Source organism: Prunus dulcis, chromosome 6, assembly GCF_902201215.1.
Source record: "Prunus dulcis chromosome 6, ALMONDv2, whole genome shotgun sequence".
NCBI classification, from domain to species: Eukaryota; Viridiplantae; Streptophyta; class Magnoliopsida; order Rosales; family Rosaceae; genus Prunus; species Prunus dulcis.
The window spans coordinates 27,140,270-27,160,914 of record NC_047655.1 but is presented as its reverse complement, the minus strand read 5'-3'; the positions used below and the strand labels follow the sequence as shown (position 1 = coordinate 27,160,914).

General features: G+C 41.4%; 2 protein-coding genes across 2 annotated transcripts; one reads left to right on the top strand and one right to left on the bottom strand.

The window, feature by feature from the left end:
- Positions 1 to 1,736: 1,736 nt before the first annotated feature.
- LOC117630595 lies at positions 1,737 to 4,256 on the bottom strand. The gene is made up of 2 exons (XM_034363296.1): positions 3,255 to 4,256; positions 1,737 to 3,155 (listed from the first exon to the last, which is right to left on the bottom strand). The coding sequence occupies exons 1-2, from the start codon at positions 4,254 to 4,256 to the stop codon at positions 1,737 to 1,739; spliced, it is 2,421 nt and encodes an 806-aa protein (XP_034219187.1).
- A 4,386-nt stretch (positions 4,257 to 8,642) lies between these two features.
- On the top strand, positions 8,643 to 9,723 carry LOC117630852 (ribonuclease MC-like). The gene is made up of 3 exons (XM_034363662.1): positions 8,643 to 8,754; positions 8,964 to 9,142; positions 9,227 to 9,723. Exons 1-3 carry the CDS (start codon positions 8,679 to 8,681, stop codon positions 9,653 to 9,655), a joined length of 684 nt encoding a protein of 227 aa, XP_034219553.1. The 5' UTR covers positions 8,643 to 8,678; the 3' UTR covers positions 9,656 to 9,723.
- Positions 9,724 to 20,645: the final 10,922 nt, after the last annotated feature.

Below are 20,645 nucleotides of genomic sequence, written 5' to 3'. Positions count from 1 at the left end.
TTGCATTCATGCTCTTGGCTAACCGAAGGCCGGCCAAGAGGGCTTCATATTCCGCTTCATTGTTGGAGGTTCGGAAGTTGAATCGGAGGGCGTACTCGATCTTGAGTTCGTCCGGTGTTGTCAGGACCAGGCCTGCTCCTCATCCTTGCTGGTTTGCCGAGCAATCTACGTGCAGACCCCATACGGGGGCTGAGGTGTCAAAGCGTTCTGTGTCTGGTTCATCCGGCAAGCTGGTCTCGGTTGCCTCACGCGTCGGCTGTACTGTTGATGGGGTAAGCTCGGAGATAAAATCGGCAACAGCCTGGCCCTTTTCGGCGGGCCTCGGAACGAACTGTATGTCGAATTCCCCGAGTTCGATTGCCCACTTGATCAATCGGCCAGAAATTTCTGGTTTCTGGAGCACTTGCCGGAGCGGTTGGTTGGTCAGGACTTTGATCCCGTGCCTGAAAGTATGGCCGAAGTCTTCGTGCCGAGACAACAAGGGCTAGAGCAAGCTGCTCTAATGGGGGATATCGAAGTTCAGCACTCTGGAGTGCTTTACTGACATAGAAAATCGGTAGCTCTGCCTTTTCTGGTTTTCGAATCAATACCGAACTCACGGCAGTGCCAGATACCGAAAGGTAGAGGTAGAGAATTTCTCCAAGCAGTGGTTTTGACAACAGGGGGGCTTTGCTCATGTAGTTCTTTAAGTCTTGAAATGCCTTATCGCATTCGGCAGTCCATGTGATATTCTGTTTGCCCCCTTTCAAGGCTTTAAAGAACGGTACACATTTATCGGTAGCTTTCGATATGAAGCGGGTCAAGGCGGCCACGCGTCCGGTAAGGCTTTGAATGTCCTTCGTCGTCTTCGGCCTCTCCATATCGATGATTGCTTTTATTTTTTCGGGATTCGCTTCGATCCCCCTTTGACTGATCATGAATCCGAGGAATTTCCTGGAAGATACACCGAAGGCGCATTTCTTCGGGTTCAGTCTCATCCGGTAGTCTTTCAGTATGCCGAACATGATTGATAAATTGTGCAGGTGTTCTTCGGCAGTTCTGCTTTTTACCAACATGTCGTCAACGTAAACCTCCATGATGTTGCCGATGTATCCGGCGAAGATTTTGTTGACAAGCCTTTGATATGTTGCCCCCGCGTTCTTCAGACCGAACGGCATGACATTATAACAGTACAACCCTTTGTCCGTTATGAATGCGGTGTGTTCGCTATCGGGAGGGTGCATGAATATCTGATTGTAGCCGGAATAGACGTCCATAAAGCTTAGCAGTTCGTGGCCGGCAGTGGCGTCCACGAGCTGGTCTATCCATGGTAACGGAAAGCTGTCCTTCGGGCAGGCCTTGTTGAGATCGGTATAGTCTTGGCACATTCGCCACCCGCCTGTGGCCTTTCTGACCATCACAGAATTTGCCAGCCATACCGGATACGTTGCCTCCCGGATAAAGCCGATGGTTTGAAGTTTATCGACCTCCGTACGCATTGCCTCGTACCGTTCGGCATCGTATGATCGACGCTTCTGCCTTACGGGCTTATAAGCGGGGGAGATGCTGAGTTTATGGCTGATGACCTCAGGGGAGATGCCGGGCATATCCTCGTAAGACCATGCAAATACTTCCGAATGGTGCCGCAAGAAATTTATGAATTGCGTTCAGAGGTCAGCAGTGAGTCTCGTGCCGATCCTAACCTGACGATCCGGCCGTTCATCGCTCAAGGTTACCGTCTCTAATTCCTCTGCGGGCTATGTGTGAGGGGTCAGGGATTCATCTCTTGGATCATCGACTGGTCCCGTACCGTTCGGTATCCCCTGCACAGACATGGTTTCGTCGGGGAGTTTGAAAGAGGTTGCCTTGAGGGCCGTGGCATAGCAAGTCCGGGCACTTAACTGGTTTCCTCGGATTGCTCCCGTGCCGTTCTGGGTTGGGAATTTCATCAATAGCATGTGGGGCGAGAGATGCGCCTTAACCCTCGTAAGCGCCGTTCGACCAACGATGACGTTGTACGCCGTCGGGCAGTCAACGATGAGGAACTGATCGTATGTCATTGTCTTTCTTGGCACTGTGCCAAATGTAATCGGCAGTTTAACGCTACCGATCGGTTGGACCAGGTCCCCAGAGAAACTCAGCAAAGGTGTCAACTGCCAGTTGACCTGGTTGTCACCGATTCCCATCTCTCTGAAAGCTTCGGCCAAGATCACGCTCACGGAACTCCCGGTATCGATCAGCACTCGCCCTACATCGTAATCGGCAATTTCAGCTCGGATGATCATCGGGTCGTCGTGGGGATAGAGGATTCCCTCTTCTTCCTCTTCGCAAAATGTGATCGGCTCCCAATGAACCTTTGGTACTTCCTGGTGCCGATTCACCTCTATGCCGAGCACCTGAGGAAACTGTGCGGCGCGCACATACTGTTTCATCGAACGGTTGCTCATGCCCACAACGGTAGGGCCACCGCTGATAGTGCTTATCATGTTTATCTGCCGAGTGGGGTTCGGCACCGGCGCCAATGGCTGCCGGGCGATATACTGATCCAGTCTCCCTTCTCGGATCAACCGTTCCACGATCTTCCTCAGACTTATACAATCTTCCGTATTATGGCTGTTGTGTTGATGGTATCGGCAGAATTTACCGGTTTCCCTGTTGTCTTGCCGATTGGGTCTTCGCTGATTTGGTTTTGGTATTATTTCCTGTTCGTTCATCAGAACGGCTTCGTAGGTGGTGTTCAGTAGGGTAAAGACCTCGTTGCCGTGGTCACGATTGGGTAGGGGTCCTCGGTTGTCGTTGCGACAATACCGCCCCTTTTCCTTCTTCGGATGATCTCTTCGATCGGCACGGTTGTCCTTCCTCTTATGGTCTGCCGAATATGGGTCGATGCTATCGTAGGACGGCGTCTTCGCTGGATAAGCGTTTGGCTCTGTATCCCCTCGGCGTGCCGGAACACTGGGTTTCGAGTTGAAATACTCGGCCTTGGCGTGCACCGCTGCTTGCTTCATCAGCTCGTCATACGTGCGCCAGTTGCTGCTGTGTACCAGGTATCGAAAATGCGAGGACCGAAGGCCACTCTTGAAGGCGCCGTAGGCTGCCCTATCATCTGTTTCCGGACACCTTGAGTATTCGTGACTGAAGCGCGCCGCATACTCTCTCAATGGCTCGTCCTCTCTCTGCCGAATCGTGTACAGATCATCGGCAGAGTAAAGACGGTCCGTTTGGATCATGAAGTGATTGAGGAAAATTTGCTTCAGCTCGTCAAAAGAATCTACCGTTTCCGGCTCTAACCGGTAGAACCAGTTCAGGGCTGCCTCGGTAAGGGAAGATGGGAATAGTAGACACTGCCCCTCATCGCTCAGACCCTTGCATCCGATGGCAGATTGAAATGAATGGAGGTGGGTTAAGTGGTCCTCAGTTCCAGTATAAAACGGGATACGCAGTGGCTGTACTTCCCTATCCTGCCGAGAACGCCGGATGCATCTCGTGAACGGTCCGGGCCGAAGCTTTCCCCATTCCGATTCCTGGGAGCGAGCCTTATCGTTTTTCATTTTCTGGATTTTCCGAAAAAGGAGTCGGACAACAGGGTCTCGGCTTGGTATTTCCTCAGAACCATAGTCTTCCGAGCGTCTTCGCGGGCTCACTGAATTATCCCCCGAGTATTGAGTTGGTGCCGAACGGTAGGTGGAAGTTTGCGTATTGGAAGGGATGTACTCGGACGCCGACTCTGTGGAGTCCAGCCCCCTGACCTTCCGAATAGGCGACTTGCTTCCTAAGGCGTTCATCCGGGATTCCCTTAGTCGAGCGCTAATCCTGATCGGAGACCTCTGTCTTTTCGCCTCTCGATCGTTAAGCCTGTGTCGGCAATCGGAGTAGACCTTCTTCGGGACGTGTGGTTGATCCCGGGGTGTCGGTACCACCAACTGTTTGGAAGGCGCGGGCGTTGCCCTCGCTACCTTTCCGTACTTCCTCCTCCCATGAGGGGTTTGCAAGCTCTCGGAAGAGTAAGTTGTCTGGATGTTCTGCGTGTGCTGCTGGTGCAGCAGCTGCTGGGTTTCGTCCACTTTGGAAGACAGAAGGTGGTTGTGCTCCTGAAGCCTAGCCTTGTCCTTCCGGAGGGACGCAATTTGGACTACTAGCTCGGCCTCTGCTGTTGTTTGGGTTGAGGGGGCGTTTTCGAAGGGAGTGCATGGGGGTAGCGCTGGGCTAGCTCCAGTTTGCCTTCCGAACGGCACCCCTTCCTCTGATAGGAAATTGGGTATTGAAGTGGTCCCCATGTGTCTAGGGGATAGTGGGTTGATGGTTTTTATTTCGTTCCCACAGACGGGGCCAAACTGTTGATGCGAAAAAGTGGTTCGACATGTGGTTCGCCCAACTTAGTGATATTGGGTCTTCGGAAGGGAGTTAGTCTTCGGAAGATCAGGTTCCTGCAAAAGGACACGTTCGGTAATACCTTGGGGTACCGGTGTGGTACCGGCCGAAGGCTCTCCGATGCTTAAGTAAGTACGGATTTAGTAAATATCAGATTACAGATCAAGCGGTAGCGTACCGTTGGTTTTTCGTCGTCCCTTCCATTTGGGGATAGGGGTCTCCTTATATAGGCCTTGGGAGGCGTGCACTATGCTCATATTTCCGATGTGGGACTGTAGAAACGGATTGTGAGCATGACACGTGTCCAGGTGCCAAAAGAGTCGAAATGTACAGATTCGGCAGGTTTCTTGCCAAAGGAAAATTGTGATAGATATTGATCCCGTCCACGTGTTTGGTGGCCATAGGTCGATAATATCCGGTATAAACAAATTTAAATAAAATAAGAATATAAAAACAACAACTGTTTTTGTATTACTGTCGTCGTTTTTCGTCGTCTTAAGTAAGACTAAGACGACGTAATATATTTGTTTAGCGACGTTGATTTGTTTTTTAAACGTCGTTAGGTATAATATAACCGTCGTTGAAAATTGTCTCTCTGATTGCAAATTTGCAACGACGTTAGGTGTAATATTTGTAGATACACAAAAGCACACATCATCAACTTCCAAAAAATTGTCTCTCTGATTGCAAATCTGTGTCATCTGTTAAGATTATGATGTGGAGCAGAGTTCCATCTGGTAAGATTTCGTAACCCTTGGGATCTCAGAAAAATCTGATTATGTCGGCGGTTTTCTATATAAACCGTCGTGGTTATTTCAATTCTTGTCATTAAGTAGATCTACCGACGTGGGATAAGAAAATCAAAGAAAAAAATTGTTAACAAAAATTCTTATTAAGACGACGGTTAAAATCAAAGGTACGACGTATAAAATGAATAAATACAATGTTAAATTTTATAGTGCGATTTAAAGATAACGTCGTAGAACTATACGATAATGACGTCGATATATTTATATTTTCCGTCGTTGTACATTAATTTAATATGGCGATATTTTGTATTTTAAAGCCGTGGATTTTTTTGTAATTATACGGCGTCTTATACGAAAACCTCGTCGTGTTATTTTATGAGTAAAATCGGCGGCTTTTATTGAAATCGTCGTCTTTACTTTCTACGTCGGTCGATTCATAACTTCTGCCGTTCTTTGTTGGCTTTGATTTTACACTGCGGAAATCTATTTCAAATAGACGTCGGTTGTTTAATTAGGTACGTCGTTGTTTTTGAACAGCCATTTGAATCTCCATTTTTAGTTGTCTAAGGTGGTATTACACGACGGTGTTTTTAGAACCGTCGTCTTTTTAGAAACAACGACGGTTTTCACTTAGACCGTCGTTGTTTTCTGGTCGTCTTTTTCACTTTTTGTAGTAGTGCTAGAATGTAACAGCTTGGGAACTTATTAGACGACAAATTTAAAGAAAATAAAACGATGGTTTTATTGAAAAAACCGTCGTTTGTACATATAATCAATGACCGTTTTAACACAATACCGTCGCCATTATATACAATCAATGACGCTTTTTAACAAAATACGACGTCTTTACCCATAAATGACGACGGTTTTAACAAAATACCGTCGTCTTTTAAACAAAAACCGTCGTCTTTACACATAAATAATGGCGGTTTTTATAAATCGTCGACTTTAGCCATAAACAACGACGGTTTTTAACAAAAGAATGTCGTCTTTACAACAGAACAACGAACGATGGGGAAAAGCCGTCGTAGTTTGATACTCCAAAAGATGGCGGTCGATTTAACGACGGTTTTCAAAGCATCTCAACGACGGTGGATTATCGTCATCTATTTCATTTTTTGTAGTATATTGATATGGGTTGATCGGAGGACTCGATCTTGGTTGAATTTTAGACCACAACTGAACACCCACTTCAGATGTTTCAAATGTTTTGACTTCGAAAGTCAAATGTTTTCAACCCAATGTAGGAAGTTGGGTTTGGATTTCTAAGTTCTTGGTATGAATTATGGTTGAACATCATGCCTCTAAAGCTATAGACTTTATTGAAGATTAAACAACGTGGAATGCATGATAACCCCTAAATCTGGCCTTCTTGTTTCAATTTGGTTGTTAGGCAACTTGAGCGGCCAATTTATATTTTGGCCTATTGGTTTTCCAAGACATATGGTCGAATTTCGACTAGGCTCAAACAGGAATAAAATTATAGGTTAGTTTAGTACAAAGAAACATCAACTATGCGGAAGACTGGTTTTTATTTCCAAAAGAATAGCAACAGCCGAGATGCCCACCATTTGTCTTCTTCACAGTTGGCTTTTTGGGTTCAGGCTTTGTAATTGGTACCATTTGTCTCCTTTTGTTCGTTTTATATTATTAAATTGAATCTGTTTAGTAAAGTACCAATTTCAAGCCCACCATGGTTGTTGCCATGGAGTAGGCCAGATGCTTGCAGAGACGTTGAAATAGAAGAAGAAAGACGACTAATGATTTTAAGTTTTACGTTGGTTCAATTAGGGCTTTATTATCTTTTTTAATAGAAAATTTGATTTTTTTTAGTAACAATACACTATGATGGAAATTTTTAATAGAAATTTAGTAACAATACACTATGATGGAAATTTTATTACGGGGGATAGAAATTTTTCACACACACATACAACTATGATGGAATTCTAACCTGAGACCTCTGATATGCAAGTTAAGGCCATTTTCAACTGAACTAGACCCCACTAGCAAATTGGAGTTTAATTTTAAAAATGATGTGTTAACTTAAAATCCATTTGAGTAAATTTAATGAGGGGGAATATGAAGGCGAAAAGTGTATCATAATTTCTCTTAGAAATTATACAATACTACTGTAGCACCGGCTAGCATTGCTAATTGGTACTACGGTCCAATAAAATTCGGACATGTGTACCACTTATACACATCAGCAACCAACTTAATGTACTGCCGTTAACATCCCGTAACCACTGGAAAGTAAAAACACCCGTCAACCATCATTGTTGCAAACGAGAAATACTCGACACTATTACTTTCTCTTGGGCAGCGCCACCTGAGAATGACGACGTCCCTATGGTGGCTTTAAGCGATGCCCAAACTCGTCGTTGCCATCAAAGATTCACCACCAAAAAGAAAAATAAAGAACCATCGCAGACTTGGGAGTTTATCAAGTCAATTGCCCTATTCCTTATCGATTTTGGGCCTCAATTCAAAAGGTTAGGATAGGTTCCATCGGCCTCCGCCATCATCTCCGATAAGCTCTCACTAATTTTTTTTCCATATTCTCCCATGAGCGGTGGCTGACAAATTAAAAAACAACAGTGGTGTTGGCTACAATTATATCTTGCGATTGCATATTTCCCGTGAAAATTGACGGCTTGTTGGTGGTGAGGTACTCAACCAACCCCTTGTGCCTCTCACTGGCCATGAATCAGTGCCTGAAAGCTTATTTATTTGGGGTTATGACCCAAAGTCAAATAATAAAATTGCACACAAATTTGTCGATCTAAGACTGAAGCACTGAAGCACTGAAGCAATTTTGATCTAAAGCCACCGCCGGATGACTTCAAGCTTTTGGCAAGGCCATCACAGAGTCTTAAGGTTGGTAATTAATCTCTTTTGTTTTTTGTTTTGTTTTTTTGTTTTTCCGGTCTGATAACCTCTGTTTGGTTAACGTTGAGGCTAACGACGGTTTTGTTGATGTGTATAAGTTGTACACATGTCCAAATTTTATTGGACCGTAGTACCAATTAGCAATGCCAGCTGGTACTACAGTAGTATTGTATAATTTCTCCTAATAAGGAGGATTCAAGTAGAGGATCCGGATTGATGGGGGGTTTGATGGGGGGTTAGATTTTTTCTTTTTCTGATTTTTAAATCTTTTTAATACTTTTACTTAATAAATAGAGTATGATTTTAATTTTTCCTAAAATTACGAATTTGCTCTTAATATAGACAAAAAATTGGATAAAATTTGAAAAAAAGGGTAAGTGGTAAATTGGCTATTTCAAAACATTTGTGTCCTTAATTTACAGAAAAATTAGCTTCAGGGGTTAATTGACAATTGTACAATAGCTCGGGAGCAAAACCGACTTGTAATGTATCGTCTTAAAATGGAAAATTTTCGTCTCCAACCCTCAAGATTTTTTTTGGTCTGAACAACCCACAACACAAGAATGGGAAACGAAATTTAGTAAGTTAGAGATAAGTTGTGAGAGTACCCCAACCTCTATATAAACAATACAGTCTTTCTTAACTAGCTAAGAAAGCCTCTCCCGATCTTTTTCTCCCCCTCTATGTATGGCAATGTTGAAATTGTCACTCGCTTTCCATGTTCTTGCATTCGTCCTCTTCTTGTGTTTCACTATGAGCACTGGTGGGTTGAATTTGTGCTCTATGGTATATGTATACAGTTTGTTATTGTTAATACTTAACATTGCTTTCTACTTATTTTACTCTACACGACTTTGTTTTCTTTGCATCAAGTTATCATTCGGGAATCTTTTTTCAATAGTTACTTTACAGTTGTTGCAATAAGTGCAGTTTATTCATGATCAGTAAGCTAAATTTATGTTCTTTATGCAGGATCATATCAATATTTTCAGTTTGTGCAACAATGGCCACCAACCACCTGCGCAGTTAGCAAACAACCTTGCTACCAAAACCCGCCCTCAATTTTCACCATCCATGGCCTATGGCCAAGTAATTATTCCAAAAAGGCTTGGGTGGCGAATTGCACTCGGACGCGATTTAACAATAGTTTGGTATGAATTGTCTCTTTGTTTTTCTAGTTACTCTTTAGTTTTTTGTATTTTCCTCACAATAGATTTATTGCTTGGATGTTGCAGGCTCCTAAATTGGAAGCCAAACTGAAGATATCTTGGCCCAACGTCGAAAATGCCAATTATACAGAGTTTTGGGAACGTGAATGGAACAAACACGGCACATGTTCCGAGCAAACACTTGACCAAGAAGAATACTTCCAGCGATCCCACGATATTTGGAACGCATACAATATCACAAATATTCTTAAAAAAGCTAATATCCTACCAAATGGGGCAATATGGAACTACTCAGACATAGTATCACCAATTAAAACAGTTACTCGCAAAATGCCCGCCCTTCGTTGCAAGCCTGATCCAACAAAGCCTAAAAACCATAAGATCTCTCATCAGCTGTTACATGAAGTGGTCCTTTGTCTGCATTATAAGGGAAGAGCTCTGATAGACTGTAATCGCACAGCATGCGACAATAATCTTAAGATCTTGTTTCAATAAATTATAGTCAAGTATGACACTGCTGTAATAAAAACAAAAGGGAGGATTCTTACTTTGAAATTTAGGAAGTCCACTTTTCATTTCCAGCTAACATTTTATCAGTACTGATTTTCTAATTTTAAACAAAAGCACAGGAGAGAGTGATGAATAGGTATATGTTATGGTAAAAATTAGATAGATCCCTCATTAATACATTTAGATGGGATCAACAAAATAAACGAAGAGAAAGGCTAGTAACCTTCTCTTTTGGACCTTATCTTTTCTCCTCATGACAAGTGTCATTTTCCTTATACTTAAAACAATGTCATTAATGCATCACACAAATTAGTTTTTGTTTTCTAAATTTACCCTTTTAAAATGTATTGGCTTTTATATTTCCTTCAATTTATTCAAATTTTGTTACAACTTCTTTAGCACATTGTTAAAAATTAAATAAGAAAAATGTCATTTTTAGAATATATAAAAAATAAAATTTGTTACATGACATTGTTATCATTTTTATTTTGTTTTTAACAAAACACACGTTCTTTGGAAAAAAAATAATTTTAAAAACTTCAGTTTTTATTTTCTTATTTAATTTTTTAACAAGGTGATAAGAAAGTTGTAAAAAAAATTAGCTTGTTATTAAAATAAATTAGTACATTTAATAAGGATAAACTTGGAAAACAAAAATTAGTTTGTGTGATGCATTAATGACATTGTTTTAAGTGTAAAGAAAATGACACTTGTCATGAGAAGAAGAGAGAAGGTCCAAAGGAGAAGGTTAGAGAGAAGGTTGCTAGCACTCCCCATAAACGAATACGGTGCTTTAAGAAAAGACCATAGTAACAACAACCATCTAATTGAGTGGTAACATAATTTTGAATTCAAGTGATTTTTTTCAGAGATGATATTTAAAGGAATATCAAAAAATATACGGTTAAGATAATTGAAATACACTGCACGATAGACACCCTTGTGGGCCCACCGCTCATTTGTATGGGCTGACTATGTGTGTATATGTAATTTTTTTTCCTGAAGTTTTTTGTTAGTTCCTTCTAGGAGATAATACGCAGCCATCTTCCCAAGTTTTATGTTTTTCCAAAATAAACTCTGCTTTATTGGGTATTACAATAGGAAGTTATTATTCCTATGAAAAAAAAAAAGGGAAGTTATTATTGTCCTCCAATCTTATCGTGTATTCTATTTTATATTTTTTCAAATGAGTAGGAACGTTTGATGACCTTTTTAGAGTGCAAATACAAAATCTCTACAATAATTACAACGCAATTACTTGAGATTTGAATCATATTATACATAACCGTTTGTCAATTATCCATATGTCAAGTGCTGGCATCAGCGTGATAAATATTTCTAAACACCAAAAGTACCCTCAGACTATAAAAATCACCAGTATTTCTAAACCTTTCACGGGCCAAATCTTATATCTTTTCATGTGCTTACTGACACTGTTGTATCTGCAGATAAAAAATTTGGTAGTGAATATAATGTGGACATGAAATTGCATTACATTTGGTACAATCTTCAGAATAGCATACATGTTAGAATGGGTGAGTCAGTTGTCCAATAGCACTGCTGTATATGCAACTTCCCCATTCAAGTACCCAAAAGGGCCTCAAAATTCAACTCAATTATTGTACCTGAAGGTGGAGTGCTTGTGAGGGCCTCAAAATGCAACTGCAATAATGTACCTGAACATGGAGTGATTGCTCGGGATAAGTGGTGAAAAATTTTCTCGTCCAAGGAAAAGTGACAGAGCTATAAATTAAAAAGTCAACAGCATGTGCCTCCTTGTACAAAGTTAACTGATACAAGGAAAACGAAACAGGGATGTTTTTTTGGGAAAAAATAAGGGTAAAGAAAAAGATACGAATTGAATACGAGATAAGAGGCCATGTGATGTGTTGAGTGAGCGTATGACCTCAGGCCATCAAATTAGAAAAAGCCTGTTTTCCTCACAAATTTGACTCTCTTTTCCTCTTCATATTGGATCTACGATACTTTCCCAAATGATAAAGTTTGGTCTTTATGGAGAAGAAGAGTGAATAAATTGAGATGAGATGTTGGGTTTCGTGAGAGAAAAAATATATATTATGTGGTTTGAAGCAAAAATGGATGTTTATACCATATCTGACTGACCAATTAGAGAACGACATGTGGAATATGGGATCCACGAGGAGGATCCGTTAAAACCGGCAATCAATTGCATCCCACAAAGTATCATCAGACCCAAAAAAAGTTATCATTGGCTCGATGTGAGCCTTTGGCACCATGGACTGTCAATCGTGGCAAAAGAACACACTTCATTAGAGATTTTCTCACAAGGACATGTGGCGCCTCCTCAGGCAATGCCCACAGACCCACATCGAAATCCCACTCAAGATGCACATCCCCCAAAGTCTATAAATACTGGCACAAGTCTCCAAAATAAGGTAACTGCTACATTCGGTTTTTTAGCCATCACTTTGTCTATATCATTGTTCACTCCATACTTGATACCAACTTAAGTATCGGAGGTCGGTACCACACCAATGCCCAAGGTCTTATTGCTCATTTTTTTGTTTCGTAGCTTATCCACTCTGCCAAAGAGCACGCAGGGCTGAAGGTGACATCATCACTAAGTTGGGATCAAAAGTGTCCGACTACATTTGTACATCAACAGTTTGGCCCCGTCTGCGGGAAATTGATACTAATTGATTCACAATCTTTACCCGACCAGGACAGGAGCTTCCTCGATCCTGTTGTTTCTACCAACAGAGGAGTCACCGTTCAAAAAACAGAGTAGGGTGAGCCCATCAATGCCCCCATGCACACCAAAAGTGGATCCGGCTACACTCCAAACCACTACCAAAGTCGAGCTTCTAGCTCATATCACGAACTTACGACAACGCATGGCAAAGATGTAGGAACACAACAACATCATTTCGTCCAAAGTGAATGAAACACAGAAGCAGCAAACCCAGAATATTCAAACCAACCAATCTTTCCAGAGCGTGTGCACTCCCAATCGATAAAGGAAGGGAAATGGCGTGACGAATGCCACACCTACCCCTCCCAAGCGTTTAGTTGTCCCAACTCCTAAGAACAAGCCCCATCTTCCCTAGAAGGTCTATTTTGATTGTCGTCATAGACTGATGGATCGGCAAGAAGAGAGAGGGAGTCACCGATTAGAATTGAAGCGCGACTTAAAGATTCACAAATGCGGGTGCTAGGCAATAAATCGCCCATTCGGCGGGTGCAAGGTCTGGAATCTAGGGGGATTCAGCAGTAGAGTATTTCCCATCTGGGACCTACTCGAACGAGCTCCATGAAGTTTTGGGTAAAACATGTCCTTTTTTGCAAATTCCGGCGAGATACGGCTACGATTGGGGCAGCGAAGGGTCGAGATGGGAAGGCGACGTCGCGCTGGATCTTTTGGTAAAAACCTTGTCGAGTTTGGTGGCCAGATGCAACGGTGATGACTTAAATAGTCGTCGAATGAATAGTAAAGAGGGGGCTGTTTCGTAGTAGGGAGAAAGGGAGAGATCATGAGGGGGATAGAGAGAGAGAGAGAGAGAGAAATGAGAGAAAAAAGAAAATCAAGTTTTTTAAAAACAAATTTCAAAAAAATTACGATTTTGTCACTAAGCTTGTTTTGATCTTAACTTCTTTGATACAACTCCGATTCGAGCCCAATACGTGTCTACGGACTCATCTCGGTGCGATCTACATAATAGCACCATTAATTTCCCCCACATCCTTTCAGATTAAAAAGTGACCAAATTACCCCTACCTCCGAAGGCAAAATTTGAATTTCATAATTAATTAAGTTAATTAATTTAGATGGATACTTAAATTAGGGTCGGGGTGTTACACAACCCCACAAGTCAATTCACATTGGAGGTCGGCACGAAGAGATCGAATTAAAGGGAAAGATTGGCCTCCATATCTAATATTAGCCACCTCAAATTCGGAGGCAAGCAAAGCCGCTGCCTCCATTGTTGTCGGAGTGAAGAGACAGATGAGAGTGAGAGAACCGATGAGGAGGGAGATGATCCCCACAACGGAGGAGGGGATGGGCATGCGGAGGACGGAGGATGGAGAATGATGGGGTCAACTTTGAAGCTGAAGCCACCAGTGGTTGTTGTGGTGAGTAACAGTGGGGAAGAGAAGGGTTTAACTGTTGGTTTAACCAAAAAATAATAATTAAGTGTTAAAGTGGTTGACAGTGAGAGAGAGAAAGGGGAACATATGAGAGAGAGAATAAAAGGGAGAGAGGAGATAGATTCCTGGGGTGTGAGTTGCAGCCGCGGGAATGGAGGAGCATAGATGACCAAAATTATTATTTTTAACTGCTAAAGTCATTGACACGTGTCGAAATATAATTGGGTAGGGATATTTAGGTGGAAAGCTTACCTTGGCATACTCCTGCTAGGCAAGTTTTTCTCATAGTTTAGGAAGTCAAAAATACTATTGTTATGTTTTAATTTAATATAATTGGTCAATCTTAATATATATATATAAATAGTTAGCATTAATTAACAGTTTAAACTATGCATAAAATAAAGCAACATTAAATTATAGGACTCCACTAGGAGTCTTTTCTCTCTCCACAGATTTAGGAGCTCCTAAGAGCAAGTCCAGCAACTAAGGCTGGACTCGGGCGGGGGAAGGGGGGGGAGGGGGAGAGGTGTTTGGGAGAAAAACAGGTTTCCATCAACAAAAGGCAGCCCGGGCAAGAGGTTGGGGCCACGAGACTAGGTTGGCCCGAGGTGGAGTTTGGCCCGAGCAAGAGCCCGAGGGCTGTGACGTCATGGCTGACGCCAGGCTGGCGTCAACTCTTCAGGTTTCAATTTTTTTTTACCGTTGGTGCGTGCATTGCACGTGCCAACGTTAAAAAAAATAATTCAAACATCATGCTACAGTAGCCACCAACGGCTACCTTACACGTGTTGGCATATTGGCTCTCTAGTTTGATTTTTTCCTTCAATCCAACGGCAGCCAATTTTTCTGTAATTAAAAAAAATTGGAAATTTTTTTTAAAAATACTGATTTTTTTTTTGTATAAATACCAACCAATACTCTTCACTTTTAACACCAAATCCTCTTACATTTTCTTCTCATTCTACTATTATTCACTTTTTACTCAATATTTTTTTCACTTTCAAGTTGTATTTTTCTCTATCATATTATGGATTCTTCTAGTGAAAATGGAGGGGCATGGAGCATGATGGAAGATGCTAGCTTATGTGAGGCTTGGGTCCAAGTTAGTCATTGTCCTGTAACGGGCAATGAGATTAAATTTTGTCATATGTGGAAAAAAATTCATCAGGCATTTTATGAAAGGGCAATTGGTTCGACACATACAGAAATAGCATTATCTAGTAGGTGGAAAATTCTTAATAAAGAGTTGGCGAAATGGAGAAATGTCTTGGCAAAAGCGATGGACAACCATAGAAGCGGGGAAAACCTTAGCAGTGAGGTAAATTATTTGTAATTTTCGTTCTATCAGTTTCTATGTCATATTAATTTTTATTTAAATGTTTCTTGCAATTTATATATTTTGTTAATATTTATTGTATTTTTTTTATACATGTTGCATTTTTTTAAAAATTTCTGCATTTGCATTAGGTTTTTTTACATGTTGCATTGCCAATATTTTTTAAAGTTTCTTGCATTTCCATTTAATTTTTTTTTTATAGATTATGCAAGCAAAAATGTGGTTTGGTGCTACTAGATAAGGCAAAAAAAATTTCAACCATACCCATTGTTGGGAGGTGGTGAAGAATTGTAAAAAATTCCAAATTCTTCCAACGGGTCCAATTGTAGTGTTGAACGAGACCCCATTTCAAAAGACACAGGCATCGGATTCAATTATGGTGTAATAACCCAAACCAAAAACTCATAATTAACGAATATTTTTTTTTGCGAAAAGACAATTTTGCCCTCGGAATATTTTATTAAGAAAAAGGTGACTTTTTGATCGAGAAGGAATTTGACAATTCCACTTACACCGTTGCGTAAAGCACGGTGAAATGGGTTCGTAGACACGTAGTGGGCCCGAATCAGAGTTGTAACGAGAGAGTTATTGTCAAAAGAGTCTCAGTGGCATAACCGTAAATATTTTGAAGTTGGATTTATAAAAACCTACTCAGTTCTCTCTCTCTCCTCGCGCCGACCTCCCTACCTCTCCGCCCCTCCTCCTTCTTCAACTTGTAACTCCGGCCACCGACCACGGCTGTGGGCGAGGCCGGTACCAAAACGACCGGGAAGACGTCCTCTTCCTTCCCCGACCATTCCCTGCCGGTGACGTGACCTGCGCTGGCCGGAAATCGCGCCGGAACCGACGGTGCTCACCAGAACTTCAAGTCACTCGTTCTCCCTCAATTCTTCTCCAAATTTGTCGAGTAAGGTATGGATTCCCACCTATTTTCCCTGCTCTAGCTGATGGTTGGATGGGTTTGCATCAATTTTTCCCGTAGATAACCCAGTTTTCGCATTGAAGTTTCAGCCAATTTTCAGCCTCCGTTTTCGGCCACTTCCGGCCACTTTTTGGGGTAGGTCCAAGAACAAAAGTGGCTCCAAATATGGTGTTTTACCTAGGGTAGGAGTTTGGAGCCGTGGTTTGAAGTTTCTCCGGCGATGCGAAATCGCTTTAGACACCCATCGCTGCCGGCGCGTGCTGGGGTGCGTGGGTGAGGGTAGTGCAGTGGCACTACATCTTGTTACGATCCTTATGTTGTCACGAGCGCGTAGGATTTCACGGATCTCAATTTGGATTCCGTTTGAGCCCCGAACAGATTTTCCATATTGTGCGATTTTCGGGTTCAATACTGCTGAACCGTTGGATCGCGTTCAATTTCGGATATGTTGTCCCAAATAATTTTAGAATCATGTAGGATTCGACGGATTGTGAATCGGAGTCCCGGATACTCCGAAATCGCGAACCCTGGGTCTAGGGTTTGGAAATTTTATGATTTCACGATCGGGGTCAATCCGATCGTCAGTTTCAGACCAAACTTGCAGGACATGGTTCCTTAAATGTGAGGAACTTAAAGGAACTCTCAGATTGGTCATTGGAGGTCGTGGACCCATGGGGTTCTGTATCGACCAATATGGAAGTTTATCGCTTAATGAAATCTCGAGTCTTTTCAGACGATTTTAAACATCCGAAATACCTAAGTAGGCAGAAAAAGGATTTTAAAGTTAGTGCACGCACTTCTAGAAGTCGGGGGTCAGAGTTTTTCTTAAAAACTTATACCGAGCAGTTTTATTAATTAAATATTCATGATGGTTTACCCAGGCACCCGGGACCTGGCAGGCCCGCAGGAGAGACCTTCAGGAGGTCTAGCTAGCTCGGACCAGGAGCTCTAGCGTGCACAGGAAATCCTCCATCGGGCCATCTCACCTTCCTCGCTTCATTGTTACAAAAATGTTGGTTGGTAAAAAGGTTCATTTCTCTGTAAACTATTAGAATTGCTTTGATATATTGCCCTAGAGTGAGATTGGAACTTTTGGCTTGTATATTGAAGTGCTGGCAGTTGGTTGTATGGATATTATGCTCGTTCTGACAGGCGAAAATTTTGGGATTGAGCAAATTTTCGGCAGGAGTCAAGGTTGAAATTTCAATTAGAAGGGCAATTAGGTCAATTGTGCCCGACACTCGCTAAGTGTCGGACACGCACAGGGTTCGACTCGAATTCCAAAGAGGAATTTGGTTCGGGTCCTATGGATTCTCCAATGAGTCAAGACTCACCCATCGAAATGGAGTATGTACGCGAACAAAACATTGAAAAAAAAGATCGGGAAACCATGGCCATGGATACAAGCCATATGTCCCTTGAAACAAAACAATTTTGGAAGCTAGAACGAATGGATGTTATGAGACGAATACTTTTTCGTGACGATGGACCTAGCAACACGGATTGGTTAAATGATGAAAACCATTAAAATAGTTTGCTTGCCTTTCATGTCTTAGTTTACTTGCCTTTCATTTCATCGTATTTTTTGTTTTGTTTAATTCATGTATTTTATTTTATTAGTTGTTTTGATTTTGTTTTAGTGAATAAAAAAAATATTCAACAAAATTCCTTTTTATTCAAAACATTCTATACATAAAAAGCAAACCACAACCAAAGCATAAAAAATAAACAACCCACAACTAAAGCATTAAAAAAATAAAGCATAAGTAAAAATACAACATAAACATAATAAATTTAAAAAAATCTTCACTTCACTTCATTCACCTTTATTGGCTTTTACCGCCTATAAATGCTCCATCAAGTCAACTTGATGGCGTTCATGAATATACAACGATTGCATCTCCGTGTAGCGATCAATCATACGGGGCATGAAACTACCGTCTCTAACCAACGGTTCATGCTGCACTGGTTCTCCATTTGGCCTCATGGGTTTTTCATAAATTCGTGTTAGGGCCGTGTCCATGAGATTTGGTTCATACACTTCATCAGCATCGTAATCATACTCATCTTCCACAATCATGTTGTGGAGGATGATACAAGTCATCATTATACTCCTAAGCACCTCCTCGACAAATAGACGCGCTGGACCGTTGATAATAGCCCACCGGGCTTGAAGGATACCAAAGCACCTCTCACCATCTTTTCTGTACCCCTCTTGATAGCCAGCAAAAAAATTTTGCTTATGGGATCGGGGATGTGGAATTGTTTTCACAAATGTTGTCCACCTCGAGTAGATGTCATCAACTAGATAATACCCGTTCTGGTATACGGTACTGTTGATTTCATATGCGATATTTGGGGCTTTACCTCTCAAAACATCATCGAACACCGGGGATTGACCCAAGACGTTCAAATCGTTTTGAGATCCGGCAACTATGAAGAAGGCGTGCCAAACCCATATATCAAAACCAGCAACTGCTTCCAGGATGATACTTTTCTGCCATTTTCTATTTCCGTAATCCCCTTGCCAAGCAGTTGGGCAATTTTTCCACTGCCAGTGCATGCAATCAATGCTACCAATCATTCCAGGAAATCCACGAGACTCAGCTTTTTGTAGAAGCCGTTATAGGTCCCTAGGCGTAGGTCTGCGCAGGTAGTCCCTGGTGTACAGAGTTTCCACTGCATCACAAAATCGCACCAAACTCTCCAAGATAGTGGACTTCCCCATCTGGGCAACCTCGTCCACCTGATCAATAGATGACCCATATGCCAATATTCGTATCATAGCTATGAACTTTTGCTCGGGAAGAAGTCCCAAATTTTCAGCACAATTTGTCTTTTGAACAAAGTATTCATCATAATTGCAAATATCATGCATGACTTTACTGTACAAATGGGGTTGCATTCTATATCTCGCTCGAAAATGAACATCGGAGTATAGAGAATGTGGGATAAAATAATCTTCCAGAAGATTCTTACCCCGAGAATGTCTATGTCTGTCTATATTCGGGCCACGGCCTTCTTGTGAACCACGACGGCTCTAGTTTTCTTCCTCCAGCAAAGTAACTGCTATGCCAAGTTGCTCATCTAGTTCTCTCTGCGCCCTTTTGCTTGCAGCTCGTCTACGCATTCTTTATCTAGTTTCTCGCTCGTGCCTCTCCAAAATCTCTTGCATGTCTGCCATTGAGAATGAAGAATGAAATCTAAAATATGAGAAATGGAAACGTAGAGAAGATCTGGTGTGGGAGGAATGAGCTAAGCCTCTGGTTTTATAGAAAAATTTAGGCATATATATATGACACGTGGCGCAATCTTAGCGGGTGAAAATCTTATCTGAAATTTGAATTTCGAAATGTATATGAAATTTGACATTTTAAATTTATCTGAAATTTGAATTTTGAAATGTATCTGAAATTTGAAACCGAAAATCTTATCTGATATGAATAGTATTGACACGTAGGAACCCAAAAATCTTATCTAAAAATATTATTAAAATTAATTGTTTAAGTGAACAAAGTTGTGAAAAAAATAAAAAAAAATGAATAGTATTTGTCATGGCAAGCCTAAACTGCTGGAAACATACTTTGCTGAGGGGGCTAAGGCAGCCACTATTCACGTGAATAGTAGCTGCCCTAGGGCTCCCCTTGCTATGGCAAAGGGCTAACTGCTGGAAATGCTCTAAGCATCCACAATCATGCTCTCTATTTTTTAGTTAAAATTTAGCTAAAAACACTAGAAAGCTATTTTAGGAGCTCTCTATAAAATTTTAGCTTCAATCATACTTCTAGGAGCTCCTAAATCTGAGGAGAGAGAATGAACTCCTAGCGGCTCCTTATAATTTAATGTTATCTTATTTAATGAATATTTTAAAACCTTTAATCAATATTGTCTATTTTTATATTATATTTTTTTATAGAAATGGACCATTTATGTTGAATTAAAATATAATTCTATGAGAAAATTGAGGGTCTACCTCAAAATTAATTGACAATAAAAGAGTAGCCCAACTTCTTATAAGAAAGGACAGAGTCACAAAGGGACGATAGTGGTCCCGACCGCCCTCAATTTTATGTGTGTGTGTAGAATTATTAAGATGCTATTCTTTTTGGTCTGAGCATTATGCTACTATGCATATTAATTTTTCAATACTTTATTTTTTAACTTTAATGCGCAGAACCCACTGGATAACCATAATATATTCACCGTTATATTGTCGTGGTTAATTAACATCTATGTCAATCCAAATAGTTAGAGTTCAATTTTCCTGTTTCCATTTCTCCTGTTCCCAACCTGTTTCCTTCTTACTTTGTTGACATGTGTCCTCTAACTTAACAGAAGCTGAACTCTGTTAAGTGTCATTTTTACTAACAAAATATTAAATGTTAAAATAAACTTATTCAGAAGCACGGCCACTTCATCTTCTCCGTCCCAGGCAGCAATGGCAGCATATCCAAATCCACAACTATGCCTTCATCTTTTATGGTCCATTCATTGCACCAAACATGCCCCTCTCTCTCTCTCTCTCTCTCTCTCTCTCTCTCTCTCACCGCCACACCAGATCCAGACCCTCACCACGTCCTCTGCCTCGA